The sequence below is a fragment of the Chelonia mydas genome, chromosome 6, assembly GCF_015237465.2.
Source record: "Chelonia mydas isolate rCheMyd1 chromosome 6, rCheMyd1.pri.v2, whole genome shotgun sequence".
NCBI lineage: Eukaryota > Metazoa > Chordata > Testudines > Cheloniidae > Chelonia > Chelonia mydas.
Window position 1 is genome coordinate 24,134,811 of NC_051246.2, and position 27,899 is coordinate 24,162,709.

Genomic DNA, 27,899 nt, shown 5'->3' on the forward strand with positions numbered 1-27,899 from the left:
AATCTATTACTTCTGCATTAGAAGTAGACCCCCTGATCTTTTCAGGAAAGATAATCAAAACCATGCAGTGTGAGTAGCATGTACAAACTTGAGTATTAAGAATGAATTTCTGCTTTTTGGTTGGCTACAGTGCCTGTCTCTAACTGCTAGAAAACCAGTCCTGTAAACAGAAGGGCAGAATCTATTGGAAATTGATCCATATGTAGCTGCCATCAGTGTAGTATAGTTCTCACGGAGATCTTTGTCACAAAACCCACCGCCCATCTGACGTTTTCTGCTTAAACAAAAGCACTGATCTCTTTGTCTGTGTGATGTCTCCTGCTCTGTCTTTCTAACATCGGGGTACCAGAGTAGTGGTGAGACTCTCGCTGAACAAAGAGGACCAGATCTTCAGCTGGGCTAAATCCACTGACTTCACTAGAGCTATGCTGTGTGATGCCAGCTGAGGGGGTGTGCGGGTGTGTGCGCGCGCACGTACGTACGTACACACATACATACATACATATGGGAGAGAGAGGGAAGGACATTTCTTGCCCTGACCTAGCAATCCCCACAGTGCTATGCATAGCAGCCTTGCTCCTGTATCCTCAACTGCTTTCTGGTGCTTGACCAGAGGAACCAAAACACAAGCCAAAGCACAATAACTGCTGAAGAACTTTTATTAAAGTTTAGAAACAGACAGGCCTGGAACAAAGTATTGTGTAAGCTGCTTCCATCATTCATGCACCATCTACTAACCCCACCCTCTATTTTACACTAATATACACAGTGCCCTTGATTACATGCTTTACTGTTATTTTGGCAGTTTCTGATCCCATCATTTACACTTGAACCTGATTCAGTAGCTTCCTTATTTATTTGTAGGCTGCACACGGAACCCACCCCACCAGGCTGTAGTTTATGGAGAGGTTTGGCTGCTGTTGTCCCCTTCATTTCTAGTCCAGAACAGACATGTCTTCTTTCATCTCTTCAGTCAGTGGTTTGGAGGCTGGGCAAATGTATTGGCCGGTCATCTGAGTGGCTTCTCTTGCATCACTCTCTGACAGGCTGTAGTAGGACAAACAACAGGGAAGTAGTCCAGGATTCCACAGGGGAAGTGGACTAGAGGGTAGCGATGAGACTGAGTTACAAAGTGAAGGAAAAAAGTAAAACGAAACACCTGCCAGTTGCCCTAAATTATCACCATCCACCTGATGGTGGTAGACTACAGCCAGAGCAGGTCTCGTTGTACTAGGCACAGTACAAACACAAAGTAAGAGGCAGTTGCTGTCCCAAAATATTTACAACCTACAGGGACAAGTAGGGAGAAGGCAAGTATTATCCCCATCTTACAGATGGAGGAGCTAAGGCACAGAGAGATTAAGGCCATGTCTACACTGCAGGGACTACAGCGGCCTAGCTACAGCATCATAGCTATGCTGTGAAAACCCTGCAGTATAGACACATCCTACTGAGACACAAGAGGCTTTTCCACTACTGTAGGAATACCACATCCCTGAATGACAGTAGCTGGACCAACTGGAAGCATTCTTCCATTAACATAGCTTCGGCCACACTGGGGGTTAGGTTGGCATAGGTTCGGCACTCCGTGGCTGTGGATTTTTCAGACCCCTGAGATCCATCACCATGGCGACCTGAGTTTTGAGTGTAGACTGGGCTACATGACTTGTCCAGGATCACACAAGAAATCTGTGGCAGTGCCAGAAACTGAGTGCAGATCTCCTGAGTCCCTGTCCAGTTCCTTATCCACAAGACCATCCATCCCTCTCCTAAGGGGACCAGGATGGTTGATTAAATGCCAATAAGAAAAAATAGTGAGACCACCTTTGTGGCACTGTCAGTAACTTTAAAAATTAACTAATGACCTGGCTCAGAATATTTCAAATTCAGAAAAACTAAATAAAGATGGTATAGAAAATGAGTTAGAATAGTTAGACTTTTCGACAAGAAGTGGAAGATGGCTTGGTCCAGAATGTTAGATCCAGCCTCTCTACAATCAGAGAAATATTTTATTTTCCCCCATGTTACTTAGTTTTAATAACTACCTCATACAAGGGGTTTTTTAGCCATCGATCTCAAAGACAGGTAAGTGTCAGAAGGTGAAACTGAGTGTCGTATGCGCTTAGATCTCCATAAGCATAACATCAAAATTATCCTGAAGAATTGCATAGAATTTAAATGCATTTCTATGATGATAGCTACATGCTAACTTGTGTTTCAGCTATGGAATTGTCCCTGATCCCTATGCAAACAACCTCTCATACATGCAGGCCTTGGCAGGATGACACTGGATGTAAAAATTTGTGACAGACCTAAAATAAGAGACAAATAAGCAACAATAAAACGCTTCAGGAAGGGATGAGGAATGATGCAGGTTTGATTTAGTTAAAAATGTGTTTAAAACTTTCTCTGGATCAGCTGCTGTAAGTCCACGGAGGTCAACTGAGCTATATTGATTCACACAGCTGAGACTCTGTCCCGGTAGCTTTAGTGTTAAATGTCTGTGATGATAATAGTGAGGTACACCAAGGTTCTATGTAAAGTTAAGGCTGTGATCCTGTGAATTCTTGCTTGTGGGAATAGTCCCATTGGGATTCATGTGAGCAGAACCCTTGATAAGTATTTGCAGGATCAAGCCACAACTTTGAGTCTAAAATGAGTGACCTATAGTACCCAGTCATGAGATGTCACCATCTAGCATGTACAGAATCCAGTTCATTTCCCTCTGTCATACATTGTCTTTTGAGGCTAACCATTACCTTTATGAGAATTTAATAGAGATCCTATCGGAGTATCACATTTATAACATTAGACCTAAGGAATTGGCATCAGTTGCATTATAATTAACCCCCATTATTTCAAAACACTACAAACCTTAATTACCATCCCTTGAGTCCGTTGGCATAGAACTTGTCATCTCAGCTGTGCATTTTTCCCCTTGTGTTGAAGCTATGAGCTAAAGACCTAGTTCTGCAAAGCCCGTAAGGGTAGGATTTTCCAAAGTGACTTAGAGCCAGATTTCAAAGGTATTTAGGTGCCTAAAGATGCAGAGAGGCTCCCAGTGGGATTTTGAAAAGTGGCTAAGCCTAACTCATAACTGAAATCAACAGGCCTTAGGCATCTAAGATGCTTTGAGAATGACTGAGGTGCCTGGGCACCTATCTGCATCTTTAAATGCCCAAAAGAACTTTGTAAATGTGGTCCTGTGTCATGTAGTCAATAGGATTTGTGCTCCTAAATCACATGCTAAACACATGGACAGCTTTGCTCATGTGAAGTGTTCCACTGAAGCCAATGGAAGGAAAAGAGAAGTGTAATAAAATTAGACATGTGAGCCTGGCTAGCCCATTGACAGAACATCAGCCTTTGGCAGGGTTCAAGTCCCTGTTCAAGTAAATACTTTAGCCACTCAGATGCTATGATAATGAAAGCCATAGAAGTACCACAATCAGTCCAGGTTATTCTTGCTGATCGAGTAGAAACATACTGTACATACCTATCATTCAGAAAGCTCTGGTATAACCACATGAAGCAAAAGTCATCGTAAGAGCTGCCGGTCTGATGTGTCCTTGGTATATCTGTATGGATTAATCCTTCAGAGCCATCCACCTCATCACTGATTTGGAGGAGAGGGGGAAGAATACGGTTAATGTCACCCATGCCACCTGCTTTTGGGGAATGTTCTTCCAAGCAAAAGCTGAGCTACTGTGAACAAGATGTTGTGATCTGACACCTTGAGTAAAGCCCGTTCCTGAAGGTTACACTGATTCCCCTGTATCTTAATATACAGTGACAGCCTGTTTCCTTCTGTGTTTCCAAAGGCACTCTAGTGTTTCTTAAACCAAAGAAGTTTAGTAAAGAAAACAGCTACAACAACTGATACAAACAAAACAAGTTCCCGTACAGCTTGAGTCTCAGTTTTGGCTCCCTTATTTAGCAAGGACTGCATGCTGCCTGGAACGCTATGTAGCACACAGAGACATTTAGTGGCTGAATAATATACTGCAAGTAAGCATGGCGTTACAGGGCCTATCTCCATCATGTTCACAGACTGACACAGGTTGCCTTGCCACCTCCTGCTAGGCTGCAGTTGTGACATGTAGAAGCAGTGACTTCTGATGACATATCATACTGACCGCCCACATACTTCCCTGCCTGATTATTGATGGGACGTGCTACAGCTGGGTGTGAAGGCTTATTGCGGTTGTGACATAGGTGAAGGCACATGTGCCATTGAAAATCATATTAATTTTCTGGGGCAAAAAATTTTGGGCCTTTAATTAATTCACTGCTGCTATTCTGGGAGCTCACTTCTGTTCTAGGGAGAGGAAGCTAATACAACAAAGATAAACAGAAATGCCGGTAGATGCTTCCTCTCCAACAGAAATCCACTTTGTTGATCCTCTGAATAGGGGCAAATTGTGCTCTGATCTCCTTCCTGGCTGCTGATGGCAGTATATGTACTAGCCAGCTGGAGTAGGGGGCTGGATATGCTCAGCAATTAAGCCGGCATTCCTCCCAGTGCATTCTTGTGTAGTGTGGAAGGATTCTGCCTCGTTTGTGGTATTGAAGCAAGAGGAATGATTTTTCCTTCTATGACCATCTTCCCCTTGCATACTAGCAGAGGACAGGCTATAGTTATATAGCTGAATCCTGCTATGCTAATGATTGTAATGTACAAAATATCACGTCTACTTCGGGTACGTATAGGTGCACTGTAGGGGTCAATGAACCAGACAGTGTCTCTAGCTACACCTCAGCTGGGGAACAGAAGTGGCAGCAGAGAGAGGCTGTTAGAGTTGGTTTTGGGTGACTTATCTGTCCCCTAATATACAGGAAACATTTATGTAAATATGAAATTCGAGACATGGAAGTGAAATTCAGGATTATCATAACCTCATCTGACACAAGAGGAATGATAAGGCAGGGAAACAGTGGCCTCAATCTTGCAACATCTCTCTATAAACTGACCTTCTAGTCCATTGTAGATGTTAGCTCTGGAGAAAGATGCACAGTATCCTTACATGGCTAGAGTTACTATATGGGTCAATGGTCACAAATTGGGATGAGAAGGGGAGAAAAGATGGGGAAATAGTGATGCCCAGAGAAAAGAACACCAAGAGATGGCTTGCTATGCCCCTCAGTAGCACTGCCAGTGGGAGTTCCTTTCCTTTCCCGTCTCTTGACCAGGAAAGGGCCAGGACTGAATTAGGCCTTAATGCTTCCATTGATCGTTGTGCTCTAGTTATTTGCTAGAGCCCAGGGGTGGGATGGGGGTGGAATGTATTGCACTAAGTGCCTAGAGGCCTGACTTAGATTGGGGCCCATTGCACTAGGTATTGCATGGACACACATGACCTGACTGACTTCAGGGGGAGCTTGGTAGCTCAACACCTTGGCTGATAGAAAAGGACAGTCCCTGCCCCTGTCGCTGCCAATTGATATAAAAGGCAAGACTTGACAGGTGGGGCAATAGAAAGGGCATTGGACGGGTACTTGGGAGACCTCTGTTCTGTTCCTAGCTCTGCTACAGACCTGCTATGTGACCTTGGGCAAGTCATCTCACCTCTGTTTGCCCACCACCCACCCTGTGTCTGCCTGGTTTATTTAGATTGTAAGCCCTTCAGGACAAACTCTCTCTCTTACTATCTGTGAATGCACACGTGTCATATTATGAGATGTGTGGGGAAACCTTAATAGGTGATGCTACACAAGTGGGCGGGGTCATGTTGCAGAGGGGTGTTTACATGCTTGCGACTGTACATCAGACACAGGCAGTCAAGGAAGGCTGAGCAGACGTAGTGAGTGGGCGGGGAACAGTACAGAGCTAGCTCTGGTGTCTGAGGCTTTCAGAAGTCCGGGAAGTACACACTGCTCTCTCTCCCTGGAGGATGGGGACCTGTCACTCTGCATTCTGGGTGCCTGTTTTCTAGCTGTAAGCTGACACCTGTGACAGGTTGAATGGCCAATAAGTCACTTTCCTTTCCCAGTGGATGTATTTGTTACCTGCGCTTGTAGCCCACCAGAGACTTGATTAGTTTCTGAACCTGAGCGTTTCCTCTCATCTTGCTGAGTTCGCTGGTGAACGTGCCGTCAGAGTGCCTCTGGTACCTGCGCTTCGGGAAAGAGAGGAAAGGAATGGACCTGCCCTGAGGCTGCTCTCTCTGTTCTGAGGGACTTCGATTAACCTGTAATTGCCGCACAGCGGGGCCTTTCCTGCTCAGGTAGGCTCCTGCTCCCAGCACTGTGTATGGGATTGTCCCACAGGATCAGAACTTAAAGGGGAGACAAGCTGCCTCTCCTGTGTGTATGAATTATGCCCTGGCGTAGGTAACTGAAAAGGAACAGTTCTAGATGGGCATATGGCTTACTCTAGACAACATACGATCAAGCCAGCTGTTCATATTTAGAAAGGATGATCAATTTTTTTTATATAACCGTGCTGTTCTCCCCCCACCTCCCGGCAAAAACATCATCTAGTTGCATGAATTTCAAGGGAGTTAAATGGTGTGTCGCTTCCCCCTGTTCCTTAACGATAGCTTTGAAATGTTGGCATCTGTATAAAGTTACAAACCTTGGGCTAGATCGGGGCGGGCAAACTTTTTGGCCTGAGGGCCACATCGGGTTTCCAAAATTGTATGGAGGGCCGGTTAGGGGAGGCTGTGCCTCCCCAAACAGCCAGGCGTGGCCTGGCCCCCGCCCCTCCCTGCTTCTCGCTCCCTGATGGCCCCCCCAGGACTCCTACCCCATCCAGTCCCCCCTGTTCCCTGTCCCCTGACAGCCGCCCCCGGACTCCTGCCCCATCCAACCACCCCTTCTCCCTGTCCCCTGACCACCCCTGGACCCTCCATTCCTGACTGCCCCCCACCACCCCATCCAACCCCCCCTTTCCTTCCTGACTGCCCTCCCAGGACCCCTGCCCCTATTCAAACGCCCTGTTTCCCACCCTCTGACCGCCCCGACCCCTATCCACACCCCTGGCCCCTGACTACCCCCTCGAACTCTCCTGCCCTCTATCCAACCTCCCCTGTTCCCTGCCCCCTTACCGCGCTGCCTGGACCACCGGTGGCTGGCAGCTCTACAGCCACGCACCGTGCAGCACAGAGCACCGGGTCAGGCCACGGCTCTGTAGCTGCACTGCCCCAGGAGCTCGCAGCCCCGCCGCCCAGAGCATTGCACCGGCGGCACAGTGAGCTGAGGCTGCGGGGGAGGGGGAACAGCAGGGGCGGGGCCGCGGGCTAGCCTCCTGGGCCAGGAGCTCAGGGGCCAGGCAGGAGGATCCTGTGGGCCGGATGTGGCCCGTGGGCCACAGTTTGCCTACCTCTGGCTAGATTGTCACTTTACCACCTGCCCTGGGTAAGTGGCCCTGCGCAGCTGTGCTGGCCCAGGAGCACACCAGGGAGGGAATTGCGACTCTCAGACTTGCTCGAGGGGGGAAGCCACCTGCTACCAGACTACACCATTAGAGCAGTTCCCTTCCCACTTCACACCAGCTCAGCTCAGCCCATGGCTGCACCCAGTCCCTGCTCCTTCCCACCCTACACTGCTCAGGAAGGGGAGAACTGGCCCTGCAGAAGCTGCTCTCCCACCGGTGCTGCGACCTGAAATGTGGGTGTCCCATGCAGGGGAGTAAGGGAGCACTGTACTGTATTATTTGTATTGCAGTGGTGGCTAGGAGCCCTAGTCATGGACCGAGACTCCATTGTGCGAGGCACTGCCCAGACAGAGCAACAAAAAAAATGGTCCCTGCCCCAAGGAACATACAGGGTAAGAAAACCTTCTAAGCGATAACCTTTTCCCCCCAGGTGTGCAGGCACGTAGGGTGAGTGATGATTTAGCCTCTTAGTCTGACATGCAAAGAAGAGGAGAAGGCAGCAGACTCTCTGTTTTTTCACTTGTTACCTCAGGCTTGGAATTGTGAGTGTACAGCGACACACCACACCTCCATTGGCATGGACACCCCAGGGGAAAGGGGAAGTCCTTATTCCAGCCTTCCTCAGGCAAAACTCCCTTCCAGTGCGTTCAGAGGGAGCTACGCCTGAGTGAGCTCTGCAGGGCTGATGAATGAGCTCTCTAGAGTCAGACCTGGTTGCATGCAAGGCAGGGTATGTTCCTGAAGCACTAGGACTGGATTCTGCCCCATGCTGGCTCCCCTTTTGGGCTGCTCTGGCTACCAAAGATTTCACCTAGAGAATTTGAAGCTGTCTTGAAGCAGCAGTTATGGATTCCTGTGTGGAAGGTAATCACCTGTGGCTTAGCTGGCTTTATGCCACTCACTCCTAGCCCCCCTCTTGTTGGAAGTAATGAGCCATTGGAACATCCCCGGGGGGGAAGGAGGGGCATTACAGTGTGTGCCAGTTAGAGCAGCCCTGAGATGGCTTTAGCTTTTGCAGCAGCTGATCTGGCTTCTGGGTACTGTCAGGATGGACGGTTCAGAAGCTCAAGGTGCACCTGAGGATCTGGCTCCAGATTTGGGATCAGGCTCCAGAGAAGGCCAGGCAGTTTGCTTGCTAGTATGACTGGCTTGATCTCTAAACCCAGTCTATAGTCTCTTTTTTTTGAGGCTCATCATGATCTTTTTATACTTTGGAGTTCAGAGGTCACAACAGCACCAAGCAGGGAAGAACAGTATTTTTTACCTTTGATTGAGGCCCACAAGAGATTTGACTAACTTCTGCACATAGGCATTTTCATTCATCTTGCTGAGTTCACTGTTAAATACCCCGTCGGCATGTCTCCGAGCCCTGGGAGTTTAGAACAGAAAACCAAAATGGCTGCAATGCCATGCTTTATATGGGGTGGGTGTTTAAAACCATCCCTTTGGGAGAGGGGGGGAACCTGGGAGGCAGGATCATAGCTAGCCATTAATAGAAATCATAATGACCTTGACCCAAAATGGGAAACGGGAGCTTTCCAAGTAGGGGCGGGGGAAGAGGGTAAAAAGGCAAAGGTTCAAAGCATAGAAGGAGCAAATATTTAAAGGTTTAAATATATTTTAAACTAACCAGAAAGTAAAAATGTCTTATTTTCCTTTCTTGCTAGATTTAGAAGAGCCTGCCGATCATATATGATGGAATACACCCCTGTGTTCACACCCTACACACGAGTGTACTAGTCTTTTTACAAAGTATGCCTTGTAACATATTGTTTGAAAACCCATAATTTGTGGGTCAGTATTGTCCTGGTAAAACGTGTGTGGCGACATTGTATGTGAAGTTATAAGATTCCCCTGAAATTATAAAAAGGAGGGACAAACACCCCAAGGCTTCCTGTGTGATGTTGGGCGAGCCACTTCGCCCTTCTGTGCTGTAGTTTCCCATCTGTAAAATGCGGAAGGTACTGTCCTATCTCCACAGGGGTGCTGTGAGGAGAAATACAACAAAGTCTCTGAGGTGGTAGAATAATAGGGGACATAAAAGTACCTGAGAGCAGGGGTGCTGGAACAGTTTTTATAGTGGGGGTGCTGAGAGCCATTGAACCAAACTGTAAGCCCTGTATATAATGGAAACCTCTTCAAATCAGCGGGTGCTGCAGCATCCCCCTGCACGCCTAGTTCCAGCACCTATGCCTGAGAGAGATGGGATTAGCAAGACTGGGCCACTAGAGTGTCTCTTTGGTGCAAGGATCTCTATGCCTACAGGTCTAATAAAGCACCTAGCATGCTTTGGCATTGTGTAGATCAGGTAATGATACTTGGTGTAGCAAAGAACTTCTTCAAAACAAAAAAGACACCTCACTTAAATGGATGTTTCACTGAAAAGAAATGTCCAGGGTCTACATAATATCACTCCTCAGAGCCCATAAGGTCAGACCCTCAGGGGCTCTACTTCAGTGGAGTCAACACTGATTTACCCTGGCTGAGGGCTTGGCAGTACCCATGTTTTGTCACCGGTTGGTTGGACTAAACTAATCTATACAAAGGAACTCTTAGTGTGAAATAAGAATATGCACACAGGGAGCTAGTGCAGAATAGCTATTGTGCTTTAAATTAATACCCTAGCTATTTTGTACTAATTTCCCCATGAACTCGCTATGTAGACAAGCCCTAATTTAGTTACACTCTTGCAAACTTGTGTGTAGACACTTAAAATGGTTGAAGAGTGAGTGGGTCATTTCAGTTTAGCTTATTCTGTTCTGACTGCCAAAATAAGAGTGTCTACACAAAAACTTGCATTGGTTTAGCCAAATCAGTTTAAAAACCAAACAAACAGTTGCAACTTCTGTATATAGACTAGACCTTAGTTTTCTAGCTGCTGGAGCCTTAGAACAGAAAGTCATGGAAAGAAGAAGGGGGATGGAGTCCCCAAAAGACTCTTACCTCTCTAGAGGAGGAAGCGTTGCTGAGAGCTGAGACAGGACAACCACAGAAATAACTAGCTGCCAGAGTGCAGTCAGCAGGGAGGCCATGATGTCTCCTGAAATGAAGCACTAGGTTTTGTGAGCAGTAAAATGAATGACGCTGTAATTTGTTTGGAACAATTTACCGGTTGCACAGCACCAGATATTGCTATGTTACTAACACCATTGTAATTAAATAAGGCAGTTCTTGCCAACAGAGAGAGCATTCTGTGAAACGTAAAAGATGAGCAGACCCAAATAATTTGCCCAGCCAGTAAATTACAAGCTGTTTGTACTCTATATGCCCCAGTGAAACCACGGTTTTGATGTTTTAATGTTGGTATTCAGCGCAATATAGAATGAATAGACTGATAATACATCTGGGGCAAAACACAATGGAGCAAATCCCACTCTGTTGCAACTCAATATAAGTCAAAACTCCATGGATAAATTTGGCCATATATTTAGAACTGGGAGGATTAAAAAAACCTCACCACCACCACTGAACACATTCAGCTGTCAAAATACCTATAGGAAATCCAAGTCTAATATTTCAAACTGTCAGGCAAAAAAGTATATGCAACACTATTTTTCATCCGGACAAGCTGCGGGCTTGCCAGTGCTTATAGCCATGTGCAAGCATCCATTTGACACTGGAAAGGGGTGAGTAGCCAGTCTCAATATCTGCACCTTCAAGGAAAATCTTCAGGCAGATGTTTATATGTGTATTTTTTTAAAAAACCCTGAAAGATTATCACCTGCAGTTGGAGCATGAGATGTTTTATGGACATTGGGGTGTAGCCATAGCATAAATAAGGACAAATCCCCCAGATAGGGCAAGATCATAGGAAAGCAGTGGGAAGAGAAGCATGTTCTACTCCAGGCTGATGGAATGGAGAAGGAGGAAGAGGACAGTGGCAGCCTGCAGAGAATGCTTGCTACATGAGAGGTTCCTTTCAGTGAGCTCTGTCTAGGCTGGCTAGATATGTACTGGCCTCCCTGTTCCCCAAAATCCCAAAGAAAGAATACCTAAACTTCACTAAATTCCAGTTTGAAGGATCACCCCTGAACCAGCAGACACCCAAACAGCTCCGTTCCAAAGCCCATGCCATCAGCACAAATTATTTTAGCCTACTGCACATCTCATGGATGGGAATGTGACTCTCATGTATGAGCAGTGGCCCATTCCCCTTGTGCATGCTTATTTTCTGTAGCCTGCTTCTCCGGCTGTCCCCGTCCTGAGCTGTACTTGTTATGCACTGCAGGTGATTTCACAACCTCATTGAACTTACACATTTATGAATGGTGCCACATGTTCTTATGTGCCGGTAGATGGCACCCTTTCTATTAACTATACACATATCTCACCATTATGTGGGTCTTTCGCATAGAACCCATGAAACGCTCCCCAGTCTCTTTCTGCAGCTTGGTATAAGAGGTTACAAAAAAGAAAGCAGACATGTGCACTAATCTAGACTTTACATTGCTTATCAATGGTGATTAGAAAGGAAGGGTGGTCAAGGGGTTAGGGCTTGGGAAACCTGGAGTCAAGTCCCTGCTCCACCACTGATTTCCTGTTGTGAACCTGGGCAGATTACTTCGCCTCTCTGTGCCGCCGTTCTCATCTGTAAAATGCAAACAGTACTTCTCTACCTCACAGAGGTGTGCTGAGAAAAAATAAAGCTTGTGATGTGCTCAGGTACTGTGGTGCCATATAAGTCCTTTGGATAGATAAATTAAACCACTATCCAGATCAAAGATATCATGGTTTTCTGCTTGCAAAGAAATAGATCCTAAATTTCAAAATAACAGACACAATTTTCTCCCAAATGTCTTGGTTCAAAACCCTCAGTGCATATCTGTGCATGTGAGAGCTAACAGCGGAATACTTCTACAGAATTCAGGGTCCTCATGCTTGGATGCTCAAATGAGAATCTGAGCAGACAGTAGGAGAGAGATTACTTAAGGTAACATCCAGTTTGTTAGGAGAGCTGTGAGGGGGACAGAAGTTCTGTTTCACAAAGGATTTTGAGATTCTTAAATTTGACTTTGTTCTGAATCAGAATGAAAGCCAAACATATTTGAAATAGTTTCCGAAGGAAACTGATAATACAAAATTTTAAAAATTCAAAACAAAAAGTCCCTTCAGAACAAAAAATCAAAATGTATTGTTCTGAAAATCTCGAAATGGGACATTGTTGGAACTTTCCCCCCCATTTTTCTTCTGAAACAAAATTCCAGCAAAATCAGCCTCGTTTTCAATTTCGACAGAACTACGTATTCTGAGTTTATTATCCAAGGAGAGAGAAGGAGAGAGAAGCAAAGGGAACAGGAGGGGAGGGTCCTTGCAGATGAGTTCTGGGAGGTTGTACTCTGCACAGGGAGCCCCATGGAAGAAGGCACAGAGGTGACTGGTGAGAAGCTGACAAACAAGGATCAGATGTCATTAGCCCCTTTGCCTCTTCCCATGCATACAAATCTTGCTATTGGTCAGAAAATTATTCAGCCCTCTCTAAAACCCTGATTTTTGGCATTTGACTCACTGCCTTGCTCTGACCCTACCATGTGAAGAATTTTCATTTACCTAACATTCATTTTTAACAGCTGACCCATTATTCTCTTACTATAACCAGGGGGAATAAAAGCCACGAGCTAGGGCCACTGGATAACCATATTCTACATTGCAAAGAAAGAGAAAACACAGTGATTCAATAGAAATGTGCCCCTCTGTCTAATTCACCTCCCATTCAGCACCATTAACAAATGTCAGCATAGATTTTCAGTACTTACTGTGCTATGTTCACGCAGGGCTTCTTCACTCTCTCACACCCGCGATGTGCCGCTAATCCATCCTTGCCTGCACCCCCTATAAATATTCATCCCTTATCAGGTACACTAAATTAGGTAAAGATGGAAATGAGAGTAACATTTATTAATGGCACTGATATCCTGGCTGAAATGTATTTTTAATTGCACTGTAAACCCAAGCAGGTAGGTACAGCCATTTGACTGACCATTTTGCCAATGTTTGTTGGTTCCTGTTTCGGGGATGTAATAAAACTAATTTGTCAGACAAACATCCCTGGACTGATACTGATGATATCAGTAATGACTAATTGGTTTTGAATGTCACCAGCATGACCTCTCCTAGCTTTAACTATCTGCTTGATGGGATTTTAACACATTTCCCCCATTTTTGTTAGGGTTTTGTTTTCAAATAGCTGAGAGAGAGAGAGAGTGTGTGTATCCATACAAGGAACGCTCTTGATATTTGGATGTATATTACAATAATTTGCAAGCAGTAATTGTCGAGATTCAGTATCTGCACAGTGGGTGAGGTTCTGGAACACCCTCCCAGTAGGAGCTGTGGAGGCAAACAACCTAACTGAGAGCTTGAAAAATTTATGAGTGCAGTTGTCTGATGGAGTTGCTTGTGACAGTGGGGGCCAGGCTGGGACTCCTAAAGCTCATGCTTCAAAGTTTCAACCGGCTACCAGCAGGGGTCAGGAAGAGATTCTCCCCCTTCCTTACCCCCCAAATGTTTTCTGTGAGGGATTTTTATGTCCTTCCTCTGAAGCATCAGGGATGGCCACAGCTGGAAGTGGTATATTGGATGGGGATAGCCGGAGCTCTGGGGTGGCACTGAGGCGCTGGGCTGGCTTGTCCCTGCTCACATGTGCAGGATCTAACTGATGGCCATAGGTGGGGCTGGGAAGGAGCCTCCAGATCAGCTTGGCAGTGACGGTGAGGTTTTTTTCATCCTTCTCTGCACCACGTGGGTGGCTCACTTGTCAGCATTGTCTGGGTATATCTCATTTGCTCATTGTCCTACCATTGTAGGGGCCTTGGGCACTGGTGCACCTCGATCCTTCCTATTCTCTGCCTTTATCACATTGTAGTCTAATCTCCGGTGGCCTGTAATACTTTGGTCTAATTTCAGTTGCTGGGTTTAGTGTGCAGCTGCTGGCTGGTGTCGACAACCTGTGATACACAGGGGAGGTCGGACTAGATGATCTGGTGGTCTCTTCTGGTCTTAAACTCTGACTCATTTTAGGGCAAACCTTGACTGGTCTTAGGTAGGAATAACCCTGGCTTTGGAAAAACAAGGCTGATGCTGCTGAGACTGGAGTTGCCTGGACAGACCAGGAAAGAGTCATTTTCTGGAACAGCAGAGTTTGCTGCAGCTCAGCAGTGGGCTGCCTACTTAGAATTGTGTGGGGAATGGGCTGGGCCTAATCAAAATACACTGACAGCAGTGGAAAGACTCCCGTTGACTTCTGTGGACTTTGGATCAGGCTAGGTTCAGTCAATGTTCTTAAAGGGCTGGAAAGAGAGAAAATAGAATTATGCCCTTTCCTTGCATCTTCATGACATATAAGGTAGCTTGAAAGTATTTTTCATTAAAAAAATGAATCTCCTTGTCCTCTACCATAGAAGTTTGAGGAATATTAAGTCTTGTCTTCCCTGTTTTTTTCTGGAGGATTCTTTGGAGGAGTAGAGGATTGGAGCTTTCTCAGCTCTCAGTTAAAGAGATGGAAGGGACCTGAATTTTCACAAAGAGATCTTTTATCCTGACTGTTTGGCATACATTAGAGTTAAACGAGAGTTAACAAAAACAAACAGGTAACAGAGTTATAAATAATGTGACGGAGGGCCAGAATGTGACTATAAGGGACAGCCTTAAACAAGGAATGGTGTGTAAATTTCACCACCTTAGGAGGAGCCCCCAGAGGCATTTTGACTCAGACACCCTTCTTAGGCATGGGAGCTGAATCATGGATGTACAAACTAAGAAGAAAAAAGCTTTCAGGCTTCTTTTAACATCATAGGTAGCTAAAAAGGACCCAAGCAATTTTCTCCTTTTCCAGGGATCTGTTAATAGTCCTGAATTTCACGCCACCTTTGATGGAGTTCGATCAGTGTTTTGCAAAGCCCTTTGAAGCACTCAGATGAAAGGCACAAGGAAAAGATTCATCATGATGATTAATTAGATGGCCCCATGATGGCAGCAGAGGGTGAGTAATAGGAGAGAGCTTTTGGATGCTTGAAGAGTGACGGTCTCTGAAAACTGGAGTAACTGGACTCACCTACCTTCCTACTAAAAATACATTTTCCCTTCTCACCAGCACAGAATGAAAGGGCTGTGGAGAGCTGGAGAATGCAGAGCGTTCTTTCAGCATCTCTGGATTCGAAGGAAGTCTTTAAATAGAGGGGTTTTCTCTCCTTTAAAAGTCCCACTGTTGTAGTAAGCTCTCTTTATGGCACAAAATCCCCTAGCTTTTCTGAAATGGCCTCCTCTCTGGGTAAGAGTAGTCCCCAAAGGGCATCCTAGAAGATGTGCCAAACCCATGGAGAACTGAAATGCCACCTGTGACCACCACCCTCATTTTTAATATGGAAGTGCCACTCCCAACTTGCAGCGTTCCAAGTTGAGGTAAGAGCTCTGGCTCCATTAGACTGTAATAATTAGTGGGATTTCTGTAGCACCTCGAGGCCCCAAACTAGATCAGGGCCCCATTATGCAAGGTGCTATACGAACATATAATAAGACACTCTCCCTGTCCAAAGAGTTTACAATCGGAATAGACAAGACAAAGGGAGGATCATTATTCTCATTTTACAGAGGGGAACTGAGGCACAGAGAGATTAAGTGACTTGCCCAAGGAGACACATGGAATGTGGCAGAGGCGGTAATTGAAACCCACATCTCCTGAACACCAGTCCTGTGCTGTAACCGAAAGACCCTCCTTCCTCTCATGAGTATGTGGTACAAAGATTTATGCAGCAAAAAAAGTACATGTGGCTATTTGAATGGCTGTAGGATGCCATTAGACACAAGGACTTGTGCAAAGTGAAATGGATACATGAGTAAAACAGATCCCAAAATCAAATGCTTACTGACAAGAAAAGAAATGACTTCCTACTCCAAAATTAATGCCCAATCCTGCTCACACTGAAATCAATGATATAACTCCCACTGACTTCAGAGGGAACACTAACAGGACTATACTTCCACAGAGCAGGGATTTAAAGATGGGAGAATGTACCAATCTAAGCCATGGCCAGATCCTTAGCCGATGTAAAATGATGTAGTCAATGGGACATTGCTGATTTACCCCAGCTGCAGATCTGGCCCCATATCTTCCTCTCCTCTTTTGAGTAAGCATTCGAACTTGGGGTGGAGATTCCCAGTGAAGCACATGGAGTTTGATTAATTCTTGGCTGTAATCACCATAATCTAACCCAAAATCACTGTATAGGCATCATTACAGTGAAAAGCTTCCACTCATTTACTTTAAAGAATGACAAGGAAATGAAAATTATAGCCCCTGATTGATTCCTGCTCTTCAAATACCCATCATGCACACTAAGAAGCATGAAATCTGCAATCTGTGGCTAGGGCTGAATTTATACTTTCTTGATGACTGTCATGCATATCTACAGTCCATTTATCAGGGTCCAACCAGCCTCATGTCTGCCCCAAGTAAGCTTCTGTCTGGGAAAAGGATGAAAATGCTTTGCTTGGAGATTTCACATGGGATGGCTTTTCTTATCTTTTACAAAGAATAGGGTCAAAAAGGTTCATGTCTTTTTTTAGGGGAGGCTGGTGCTAGTGGAAACTGACCATAAACCACTGATTGCTGTTGCCAGAAAGGACCTGTCAAACATGCCTCCCCCCCCCTCCCAAGAATATAGAGATTATTTTTTCAGCTACAAATGTCTGGTTTGCAAATTGAACACAAACATGGGGGAGATTTGGTGGTCGCAGACACATGCTAAAGAATTTGACAGAAGGGCAGTGGAGCGAAGTCTGGAGCTAGGTATAGTACATGTTAATCTGATTCAACAAAACCCGTCCGGTCTCAGATGAAATGTAGACTGTGATTGCTAGGCCTACATCTCACACTGAGACCCCGGAGAAAATAATTCAGGCTATTACAGCGTGTCCAGGGAAGTATATTCCCGGTCCCTATTATCACTTTACGGTGGAGCTCTCAGTACTAAATGGGTTATTTTTTAAACTCACTAGGATGATGTTACAAAAAATGTTTAAAGGGATCGATTAAGGTAATTTAGGGATTGAAGAGAAGGTCCAAAGACATTTTATACTGGCCTCAAATGAACAGCAACGTTGAAGAAGCTGTCAAGGCTTGTCGTATATGCCAAAAATACAGGCCAAATCAAGCAAGAGAGCCCATATTAGTGGCACAGGAAAAATTGCCCACCGTGGAGCAAAGTAGGCATAGATTTGTTTACATTGGCTGGAAAGAAAAATATGTGCTTGTCCTAGAGTATTATTCTCACTTCCCTGAGATAGCTTCACTGGACGATACTACAGTTAAACAGGTGATTATACGTGTCAAATCTGTTTCTGCGAGACATGGCATACCTGACGTAGTAATGGCTGACAATGGCCCGCAGTTTAGTGGGCATGAGTTTAAAGTGAAGTATGGGTTTCAATGTGTAATCTCTAGTCCCCATTATTTCCATATCAACAGGTTGGTGGAAAATGGTGCCATAATAACAAAGCACCTACTGGAAAAGGCTGTGGAGTCAGATTCTGACCCATATTTAGCCCTGTTAAATGACCGAACGGACCCAGTGAAGGATGGGTTGGCACCTGCTGATGTGTTCAACAGAAAACTGAAAACAAAAATGCCTGCACTGTTAGAAACTGATGACAGAGCACTGGGGACTTGAAGACATATACGTGGATACGGCTAAACAACAGCAATATGGTTTTATGTCCTGGGAGCTGCCACCACTTAGTGAAAATGACACTTGTGCATATCTATAGCAGGAAATGGTTACAGACACCAGTGGTATCACATGAGGCAGCCCCAGGATCATATGAGGTTGGCACCCCAGACGAGTACCTACTGCAGTACAATAGATGACATCTTCTCCAAAGGGAGGGAGATAAGTGGCACTGAGTTGGCCAACTTGCCTGAGAAAGTCTCAGACAGATGACAACCACAGCAGGTTGAGATGGCTAACCCCAGGAAATGGCACAACCAGAATTCATGGACTCACTGCTGCCGGACAGCAATGGGGCTGACGTCTCAGGGGAGCCCAACAGGTCTATGCAATGGCACAGCGCACCTCAGAGACTATTGAGCATTGCTACTTAGTTTAGTCAGTAGGCAGGCTATAACTATTTGACATTCTGTATTATGTTAATGTTGATTGTTACATTTGTCTGGGGAAGGGAGATATGGGGAACTGTACCTTTAAGAGGTTCTGGCAAGAGCCCTTTGGAACCCATTGCGATTAGTAGATTTATAGATTCCCAGGCCAGAAGGGACCATTGAGATCATCTAGTGTGACCTCCTGCATAGCACAGGCCAGAGAACTTCCCCAAAATGATTCCTAGGGCATGTCTTTTAGACAAACATTCAATCTAGATTTAAAAATGGGCAGATAAGGAGACTCCACCATGATCCTTGATAAGTTGTTCCAATAGTTACTTTCATTGTTAAAAATTTATGCCTGATTTCCAGTCTGAATTTTGCCAGAATTCTATCTTCAACTTCCACTCATTGGTTTGTGCGATACCTTTCTCTGCTAGACTGAAGAGCCCATTATTAAATTTTTATTCCCTATGTAGATACTTATAGACTGTAATCAAGTCACCACATAACCTTATCTTTGTTAAGCTACATGGATTGAGCTCCTTGAATTTATCACTATAAAGGCAGGTTTTCTAATCCTTTAATCATTCTCATGGCTCTTCGCTGCGGCCTTTTATCCAATTTATCAACATCCTTCTTGAATTGTGGACACCATAACTGGACACAGTACTCCAGCAGCAGTCACACCAGTACCAAATACAAAGGTGAAATAGCCTTTCTACTCCCACTCATGATTCCCCTGTTTATGCATCCCAGGACTGCATTGACCATTTTGACCACAGCATCACATTGGAAGCTTGTGTTCAGCTGATGATCCACCATGACCCCAAAATCATTTTTAGAGTCATTGCTTCTCAGAATAGAGTCCTCCATCTTCTAAGTATGACCTACATTCTTTGTTCCTAGATATAATTGTTTCCATTTAGCAATATTAAAACCATATTGTTTGCTTGCATCCAGTTTACCAAGAGATCCAGATCATACTCTGTGTCAGTGACCTGTCCTCTTCACTTCATTATTTACTCAGTTTACCACTCCCACAATTTTTGTGTCATCTGCAAACTTTACCAGTGATGATTTTATGTTTTCTTCCAGGTCATTATTAAAAATGTTAAATAGTGTATGGCCAAGAACTGATCCCTGCAGGATCCCACTAGAAACCTACCAGTTTGATGATGATTCCCTGTTTACACTTACATTTTGAGACTTATTAGTTAGCCAGTTTTTAATCCATTTAATGTGTGTCATGTTAATTTTATGTCGTTCTAGTTTTTTAATCAAAATGTCATGCCGTACCAAGTCATATGCCTCTCAGAAGTCTCAGTGTATTACATTGACACTGTTACCTTTATCAACCAAATTTGTAATCTCATCTAAAAAAGATCTCTTTAGTTTGATGTTATGCAGAGGCTCATGTTACATGGTGCTGATCAGTGAGAACTCACAATATGTCTAGGCTGAGAGAAAAAACTGCAGCACCGGGGCATCTGACTCAGGCTTGTGGGGCTTGGGATCTGAGTCTAAAAATTACAGTGTAGATGTTCGGGCTCAGACTGCAGCCTGAGCTCTGAGACCCTCCCACCTCACTGGATCCCAGAGTCTGGCTCCAGCCCAAGCTCAAATGTGTACACTGCAATTTTAGCCCCACAGCCCAAGACCTGCGAGCCTGAGACACCTGACCCCGGCCAGCTGCAGTGGTGCTGTGGGTCTTTTATTGCATTGAATGAAGCACGGCTCTGTCAGACTCCTTGGCTTGGAGTGACTACAACCGTGGGTTAAATTCCTGGCCCTGGGTGACCTTAGGTCAGCAGTTTGTTACTTTCAGTGAGCCTTAGGCAGTGCCTAACTCACTTAGGCACTTTTGAAAATGTGAGCCTTGGTGCCTAAACCCCCTCTCATTTACACTGGAGTGATTTCATTGCAGTCAACAGAGTTATACTCGTGTAAAACCAGCATAACTGAGAGAATAATCAGGCTCAGTCTGTTTCTCACTTCCCCATCTGTAAATGGAGTATGATAATACCTGTCCACTTGGACTGCAAGCTCTTTGGGTCAGGGACGGTCTCTTGCTGTGGGTCTGTACAACACCTAGCACGATGAAGCTTTGATCCCATTTGGGGCCCCCAGGTGCTACTATCATACATGTCATATTGCTACCCTCCCTGACTCTCAACCAGACTGGCTGGAGCCTGCAGTCTTGTTAGATAATTAGAGCCCTGTATTTAATCTGGCTGTTGGGACAAAGCATCATGACGCAGTGAAATCATTGCACACAGCAGCATGGGGACGTGAAGGTGCAGGTGACACAATATGATTATTGTGCCATCCCCAGAAAGAAAATTAACTTGATGATGGGCTTTTGTGGCACTGGGCGGCACTGTGCAGCAGCAGGCCAATAATAAAGAGCTCCTTGAAGTCAATGGGAAAACCCTCTTGATTTCAGTGGGCTTTGCATCAGGCATTAAGTGAAGGGTGAGTTGTCCTGTGTTGGCTACAAGGGAAGTTACCATCTGTAGAGCAGCTGATAGCTTTGCACAGTCTCCTCCGGCATCCTGCCCTTGCTTGGATCGCTGACAGTTTGAGCACATGTGCCGAAAGCATGGAGAGACCTGCCGTAATCTTCATTACTTAAATCCAATTAACGTGAGTGGGGAGCTAATATGGTTGCAAATGTTTGGAGTGTGAAGCTGGCTTCCCACTCAGCCAGAGAAATGGGGCCCTACAGCTGAGCCAAGGACCATCTTTGTTTGCGTGGGGAAGAGGCAGTGGAGTGGAATGGGAGGGTGGGTCAGGCTGACCAGAGAGAAAAACATTGCTCTGTATTTCTGTAATGAACAGCAAAGAGAGGGTGCTCTCAGCAGAGAAGGAGCCTGTCTAGTGATCAGAGACATGGGGCTGGGGGGTCTGGAGAGCTGGGTTCTATTTGCAGCTCTGACACTGGCTCGTTGTGTGACCTTGGGCAAGTCACTTTGCCTCTGTGCCTCAGTTTTACCATCTATAAAAATGGAGTTGATGATGATAATGATTAGTCTTCTTGGGATTTTAAGTTCCACAGGGAGCATCTTCCACCAGAGACTATTTAATGTCCCCTCAGAAGAATGGCATGCCCACAGTTCACTACCCACTACCGCCCCCAGGCCAGCACTGCCCTGCAGTGTCAGCGTGCAGGGGGCAGGCTAAGGTCATTAGCCCAGCTATAAGGGGATCAAGCATTCAGGCCAGGGCTACACTCGGGAAATTTACTGAGCAAACACCAGTGCGGGCCCTAGTGTGGACATGGCTCTGGTAGCTCCCAGGATTTTTATCACTATGTCAATGAAACCTGATATGTTAAAATGGATCCAGCTGCAAGAACCTAGTGTAGACAAGACTGAAGAAACTGAGTGCAGGAAGGAGCTAAATATTTAGGCAGCTACGCCAGGAGGGTTAGAAGAGGGGGAGAGAAATGTCATTCGTGGAGCAAAGAAGCCAAAGAGAGAAGAGGGTCAAAACTAATTAATAAAAAAAGGTACGGTAGCCCCGGCAAGGAGCCTGATTCAGCTTCCATGGACGTCTGTGGAAAGACCCCCACTGGCTTCAGTGGACGCTGGATCATGCTCATGGTAGGCTGTCAAATGAGGAGCAGTGGCTTCAATGGGATGTTCAGTCCTGAAGATAGCCTGCCCTCTGAAAAGCCCACACCCTGACACAGAATGGAGGGTAATATCCCGTCCTGATTCACGTGCAGGACTGTACATCCAGGAGAGCAGCTTTATGTGTTAGGCTGCATCTGCTGCTCACCTCAGGACTCGGCGCCAGTCCTGCCAGCCCTCGCTTGTGTGCACCATTCCTGGCCTTGGCGTGAGGGGCAGCACAGCCATCAGTCAAGATGTTTAAGGCTGTGTGACCCAGGGAAATCTTGATGCCAATTGGCAGAGACCCCAGGAGTCATAGGGGTATAGGGATCCCCTGGGTTCACCAAAAGGATATTGTGTAAGGTCCGTTATAAAAGCCTGTGTCACACCGATCATCACATTCACTGCGAGATGACTGTATGGGGAATATGTGAGGAGTTATGGATATATGTTGGAAAGTTAGGTGCTCTAGGCCTAGTAGTAAGTTAAAGGGAGGTCACTCAAAGGTATGAACCCTGTGACAAACTTCTCCGGAAGGGAGGTGGGAAACACTTATCTCCCTGCTGGACCACAGTGTATTGTGCGTCTCACAATAGAAATCTATCCGCATACTGAGCCAAATGCTGCTGAAGAGCTTGGGGTGAATTTAAAAGGAAAAGATCAGGAAGAGCTAAAAAGTCGTGGGGAGGGAGGCTGTTTTGAAGTGAAGGTCAGTGGTCCAGTCTGGTGTATCTGTGGGTGCACAGAGACACTCTGGCATTCTTCAGTCTGTGACAACAAGCTGCCGGTGGTCTCGATCTTATGAAAGGGTGATGCTGGGAAAAGGACTTGGAGTAAGCTCTCCTGTAGGAGACAGGAGTTAAGTTGAGGCTGTAGAAAGCGTGTTATGATTTTGTTGTATATGTAACTGTCTGTTTCCAGTGATCCTGTTTACTGTCATTTGAATCTCTCTGTTCTTTCATAATAAACTTATTCTCATTTTCACTATAAATATTGCTAAGCGCTGTGTGTTAAGCGGAGTGGTCATCCCGAGTTAAAACCTGTAAGCTGGTGTGTGCTGTTCCTTTGGGAGGAGCGAACCTGAGAGCTCTGTGAGTGCTCAGTGGAACCGGGGCTGGGCACTCCAGGTGGACGTTTGGAGGACTTGGGGGTTGGTGGGTGCCCCTTGCTAACCTGTGCAGAGAGAGCAAGGCCTATTGAGGCCTGGAAGCTATTGCTTGTGTTGCCAGAGGCTGGGGGTTTCAGGGACCTGACCCACAGCAGGCTCAGACAGGACCTCCTCATGCTAAGGGCAGGTGGTAGCAAGGTGCCTCACAACCTGCGGGAGCATCCCAAAGGCCTTGACGCTGCTGCCACTGAGCTTCTCTTGAGGCAGGAGGGAACAGGAGTGGGCTCTGAAAGGGAAACTAAAGAACAAGTGCGGCAGCAGGCTGGGTTTGCAGCCTCAAAAGCGGGCATGCTGCCAGTCCTGACTCGAGCAATAGAAGCTTTTTTGTAGGATGCAATGACCAAATTATATAGCGTATTGGGCACAGCACGCTGCTGGCTGAGAGGAAATTCCATGCTGGGGAGTCCCCTTGCAAACCTTGACATTGACTCAGTTAGTTGGTCTCACACTGGAATAGTGTCTGCTGGGAGTGCCGAGCCCAGAGCAGAGAATGTGCATTTTTACCTTCCTCTGCAACGTGGGGCACGGGTCACTCGCTGGAGGATTCTCTGCTCCTTGAAGTCTTTAAACCACGAGTTGAGGACTTCAATAGCACAGACATAGGTTAGGGATTTGTTACAGGAGTGGGTGGGTGAGATTCCTTGGCCTGCGTTGTGCAGGAGGTCAGACTAGAGGATCATAATAGTCCCTTCTGACCTTAAAGTCTATGAGTCTATTCCAAAAGGAAGGGTGGCTCTGTGCTGAGTGCACTGGATTGGGACCTGGGGAAAGCTGGCTCTGCCCCAGGCTTCTGGATGACCTTGGCCTAGCCATTTCGTGTGTCTTTGCCTCAGTTCCCTGTCTGTAGTATGGGGATAACAATACTTCCTTTCTCAGTCTTGTCTATTTAGATTCGATAGTCTTCTGGGCAGGGACTATCTCTATGCGTTTGCGCAATGCAGGCCCCGCTCTTGGTGCGAGCCTCTAAGATCATAATGAACATGACAGCTGTGAATGGGGTACACACTGTCATAAACAAGGGTTACCCAAATGTGACTGTCTAGCATCACCCAGTGCAATCCCACTGAAACTGGCTGTCATGCCACTTGTCCTATTACATACAGCTGTGCTTCTTTCATGACAGAGAGATCATCACAGCTAGAGATGGAAAAGACCTATTAGATTATTGAGTCCATCTTCCTGCAAGATTAGGATGCAGTCCCCAAATAGAGGGTGTATTTGATAATTACTCTGATACCATCCTCTGACTTCAAATTAAAGGTCAGAATGTAGTGAGAGATGCAGTGTTGCCAGACCCAAGCATTCACAATTAAAGAGTCTGACCTAAAAAATTCAGGAAATTAGCTTAACAATCATGTGACTTTTACAAAATAACGAGTGTTGGGTTCTTTTTCTTTTCCTTCTGGTTCTGAGTCTTTAGGGTGCACTTGGGTCATGTTTTCAGGCTAGAAACTTTGCTTTTAAATGAAAGCTGAGATTCTCCACAACCATTGGAGTGGGGTGATGAGAAAAACACCAACTGTCATCAGGGGTGAAAGTAAGTCGGTGACTTACCGGTACTCTGGGGCCAGCTTTGGCCCCCGGAAGGGGCGGGGCCTAGGGCGGAAGGGCAGGGTTGAGGGGATCAGAGCCAGCCCCAGCCCACCCTGTAAGGCAAGTGCTCCCTACACCGGGGTAGCAGCAGCAGCCCGGGGCTCCGGGGGCTATTTAAAGGGCCCGGGGCTCCCCTCTTCTACCGCCCTGGCCCTTTAAATAGCCGCCGGAGCCCTGGGGAAGCGGCGGGGCTCCAGCGGCTATTTAAAGGACCAGGGCAGCAGAGGCAGCTGGAGCCCCGGCCCTTTAAATAGTCTCTGGAGCCCCCACTACCCCAGGGCTCCGGGAGCTATTTAAAGGGCCCGCTGCTCCCCTGCTTCCACCACCCCGGTCCTTTAAATAGCTGCTGGAGCCCTGGAGTAGCGGCGGCGGGGCTCCAGCGGCTATTTAAAGGGTGGTGGAAGCAGGGGAGCCCCAGGCCCTTTAAATAGCTGCCGGAGCCCTGCAGCCGCTACCCCAGGGCTCCAGCAGCGGGGGTCTGGAGGCTATTTAAAGGGCCTGGGGCTCCAGACACTGCTGGGAGCGCCAGGCCCTTTAAATTGCCCCCTGGGGAAGCCGGGCTGCCCCAGTACGGTGCACCAGCTCTTGCCGGTACACCGTACCGGGGCGTACCGGCTTGCTTTCACCTCTGACTGTCATGAGACTTGTAACAAAATCACAGGAACTGGCAGCACTGTGGATGCCCCGTCTATTTCATGAGCAGCAAACCAGCTGGCAAATTAATGCTGCAGCTTTTTGTTTTCTGGCGGCAGCATGATGTGGACTCAGCCTCTGCCCCTGCACAGAGGCTTTTCTTCACCTCTGGGCTGCTTGGTGAAATGGACCACCGGGCCACCTAGTCAACAGCACACCGCTGCCAGCAGAGTGGCGAAAGCACAGTCCTCATCAGTATTTCCTTCCAGGCTGCTGTTGGCTTAGAGAGGCTGAGGGTATGTCAGAATTAGACACCTGCAGCTGGCAGGCCCGGGCTAAGGGGCTGTTTAACCCCTAAACCACAACCGACCCCAAACCAACACGTCCGAAACAAATCAGCCTTCAAAGTGCATTAATGGAAAAAATGTAAAACAAAAAGCCTCCTCCAAGCAGGGTTTTACTGTGAAAGGGGAGAAGAGCTAGAGACTCCATGGAGATTCCGCTAGAGACTTGGCTATTGCTAATAGATTTAACATGCAAGGCGCCCAGATGCCATGGTGATGGGTGGTAGCATAAATCCTCAAGACAGACAGAAAAATATGGCCCTCGTTACCTTAGCACCTGAGCACCTTCTGCTACTTAAAAGATGACAGTTCTGTCTCTTTCTTCCCTGCCACCAGGAAGAAGGCTTAGGGGGTCTTGTTTAGAGCCAAATGTGAGACCCCCTCCCTTCCATATCTGGCATTTGCCCTGAATGCAGTGAGGGCAGTGGCCATCCTCACTTCGTCTGGCAGAGACTTCCATATCCTTGGTCCGGCTCCCGTGACGACTCTGTCTCCGACAGTCGCACGCCTCCCCCACTGCTCGACAGAGACATCATTCCATCTGCATGTAGCAGTTGTAGGAGGTCCTGGCCACAGAGGGAGAGACGTCTCTTGGGCGGCCAGGACCAATCCCAGCTGCCAAACTCTCCCACAACCCCCAGAGACGAGCAGGTACAACCTGCGCTTTCTCTGGCACGCAGCTTCTAGGAGACGTCCCCCAACTGACCCTCTTTCCCGCTCCACATGTCAACGTCTTCCTCCTCCCTCAACTGCCAACTATTATTTATTTATGATTTGTATTTAGTAGCCCCCAGGCACCCTAGTTGTGGATCACGACCGCACTGTGCCAGGTGCTGTACAAACACAAAGAGCTGACAGTCTAAAGAAAGTTAGAGTTCAAGATTTTCTTGTTTTAAAAAACTGCTTTTCAATTATCTGTTTAAAAAAACCCAGCCACCAGGCTGGTTTATTTATAGAGGAAGTGACAGCATCTGTTAGACAATTTGTGTTAGTGTGAAGCTGTGGATCAGGATGCGAAGCAGTTATCTCCTTTAGTAATATCCACAAAGGTTAGTTGCCAATAATACTGCCTGAGTGACAGCACCTGCTGAAGGTGTTACAGACTCCTACAATGCTGTGCAAAGCACTTAAGAACAGGGGTGCTGGAACAATTTGTATCGTGCGTGTGCTGAGAGCCATTGAACCAAACTGCAAACCCTGTATATATGACAGTTCCAGCACCTATGCTTAAGAAACATGGCTTTAAACACACACACCCCAAAACCAAGCAATCTACATGGACGATAGACACAGCACTATTCTGGCAGTGTTAAGGGGGCGTTAACTGGTATAAAGAGGCCTTAGTGCAAACATCAATCAGCCCCAATGGCCACATAAGACAGATGCATGCAAGATCAGAATTGGGCCGACAGGCACAGTGCATGAATCTATACGGACACCGAAGGCACAAATCCGGGCTTCAGAATGGACTCTGTGCAGAACTCAAAACCTTTATAGTGTCTCTCCAAAGCAGGGGTGGTCAACCTGAGCCTGAGAAGGAGCCGGAATTTACCAATGTACATTGCCAAAGAGCCACAGTAATACATCAGCAGCCCCCCATCAGCTCCCCTCACTCCCAGCACCTCCCACCCACCGGCAGCCCCACCAGTCAGCGCCTTCCCCTCCCTCACTGCACCTCCCGATCAGCTGTTTCGTGGTGCAGGAGGCTCTCGGGGGGCGGGGGAAGGAGCAAGGGCACGGTAGGCTCAGGGGAGGGGGTGGGAATGGGTGGAGGGGGGCAGGGCCTGTGGCAGAACCAGGGGTTAAGCAGCGAGCACCCCCCCGGCACATTGGAAAGTTGGCACCTGTAGCTCCAGCCCCAGAGTCGGTGCCTATACAAGGAGTCGCATATTAACTTCTGAAGAGCTGCACGTGGCTCCGGAGCCACAGATTGGCCCCCCTGCCATAAATGTATCACCTTAAAGTTCTCCGGCGATTCCAGCCAGCTGGAACACAGGACAGCAGATCGTGCAGACCTGCCCTCAGCCCATGGTGTTCCTGTGTTGCGGCTGCCCTGATGCTGCTAGTTTGTGCCTCT

At 46.7% G+C, this 27,899-nt stretch overlaps 1 protein-coding gene across 2 annotated transcripts; it reads right to left on the reverse strand.

Moving 5' to 3' along the window:
* Positions 1-647: 647 nt before the first annotated feature.
* Positions 648-27,899, reverse strand: SCT (secretin). 2 transcript variants are annotated; one of them, XM_007060911.3, is made up of 7 exons: positions 27,780-27,899; positions 13,129-13,233; positions 10,319-10,415; positions 8,640-8,744; positions 6,007-6,111; positions 3,497-3,616; positions 648-1,047 (listed from the first exon to the last, which is right to left on the reverse strand). In XM_007060911.3, exons 3-7 carry the CDS (start codon positions 10,405-10,407, stop codon positions 936-938), a joined length of 531 nt encoding a protein of 176 aa, XP_007060973.1. In that variant the 5' UTR covers positions 10,408-10,415; positions 13,129-13,233; positions 27,780-27,899; the 3' UTR covers positions 648-935. The 2 variants fall into 2 exon arrangements, with proteins under 2 accessions (XP_007060973.1, XP_043405004.1); XM_043549069.1 differs by having other exon boundaries at positions 686-1,047; positions 6,007-6,144.

Coding starts and splice junctions, on each gene's coding strand:
- SCT (XM_043549069.1), bottom strand. CDS start 10,407: ATGGCCTCCCTGCTGACTGCACTCTGGCAGCTAGTTATTTCTGTGGTT. Junction 8,745..10,318: donor ACGCTTCCTCCTCTAGAGAG/GTAAGAGTCTTT, acceptor CTAAACTCCCAG/GGCTCGGAGACATGCCGACG. Junction 6,145..8,639: donor CTTGTGGGCCTCAATCAAAG/GTAAAAAATACT, acceptor GCCTCAGGGCAG/GTCCATTCCTTTCCTCTCTT.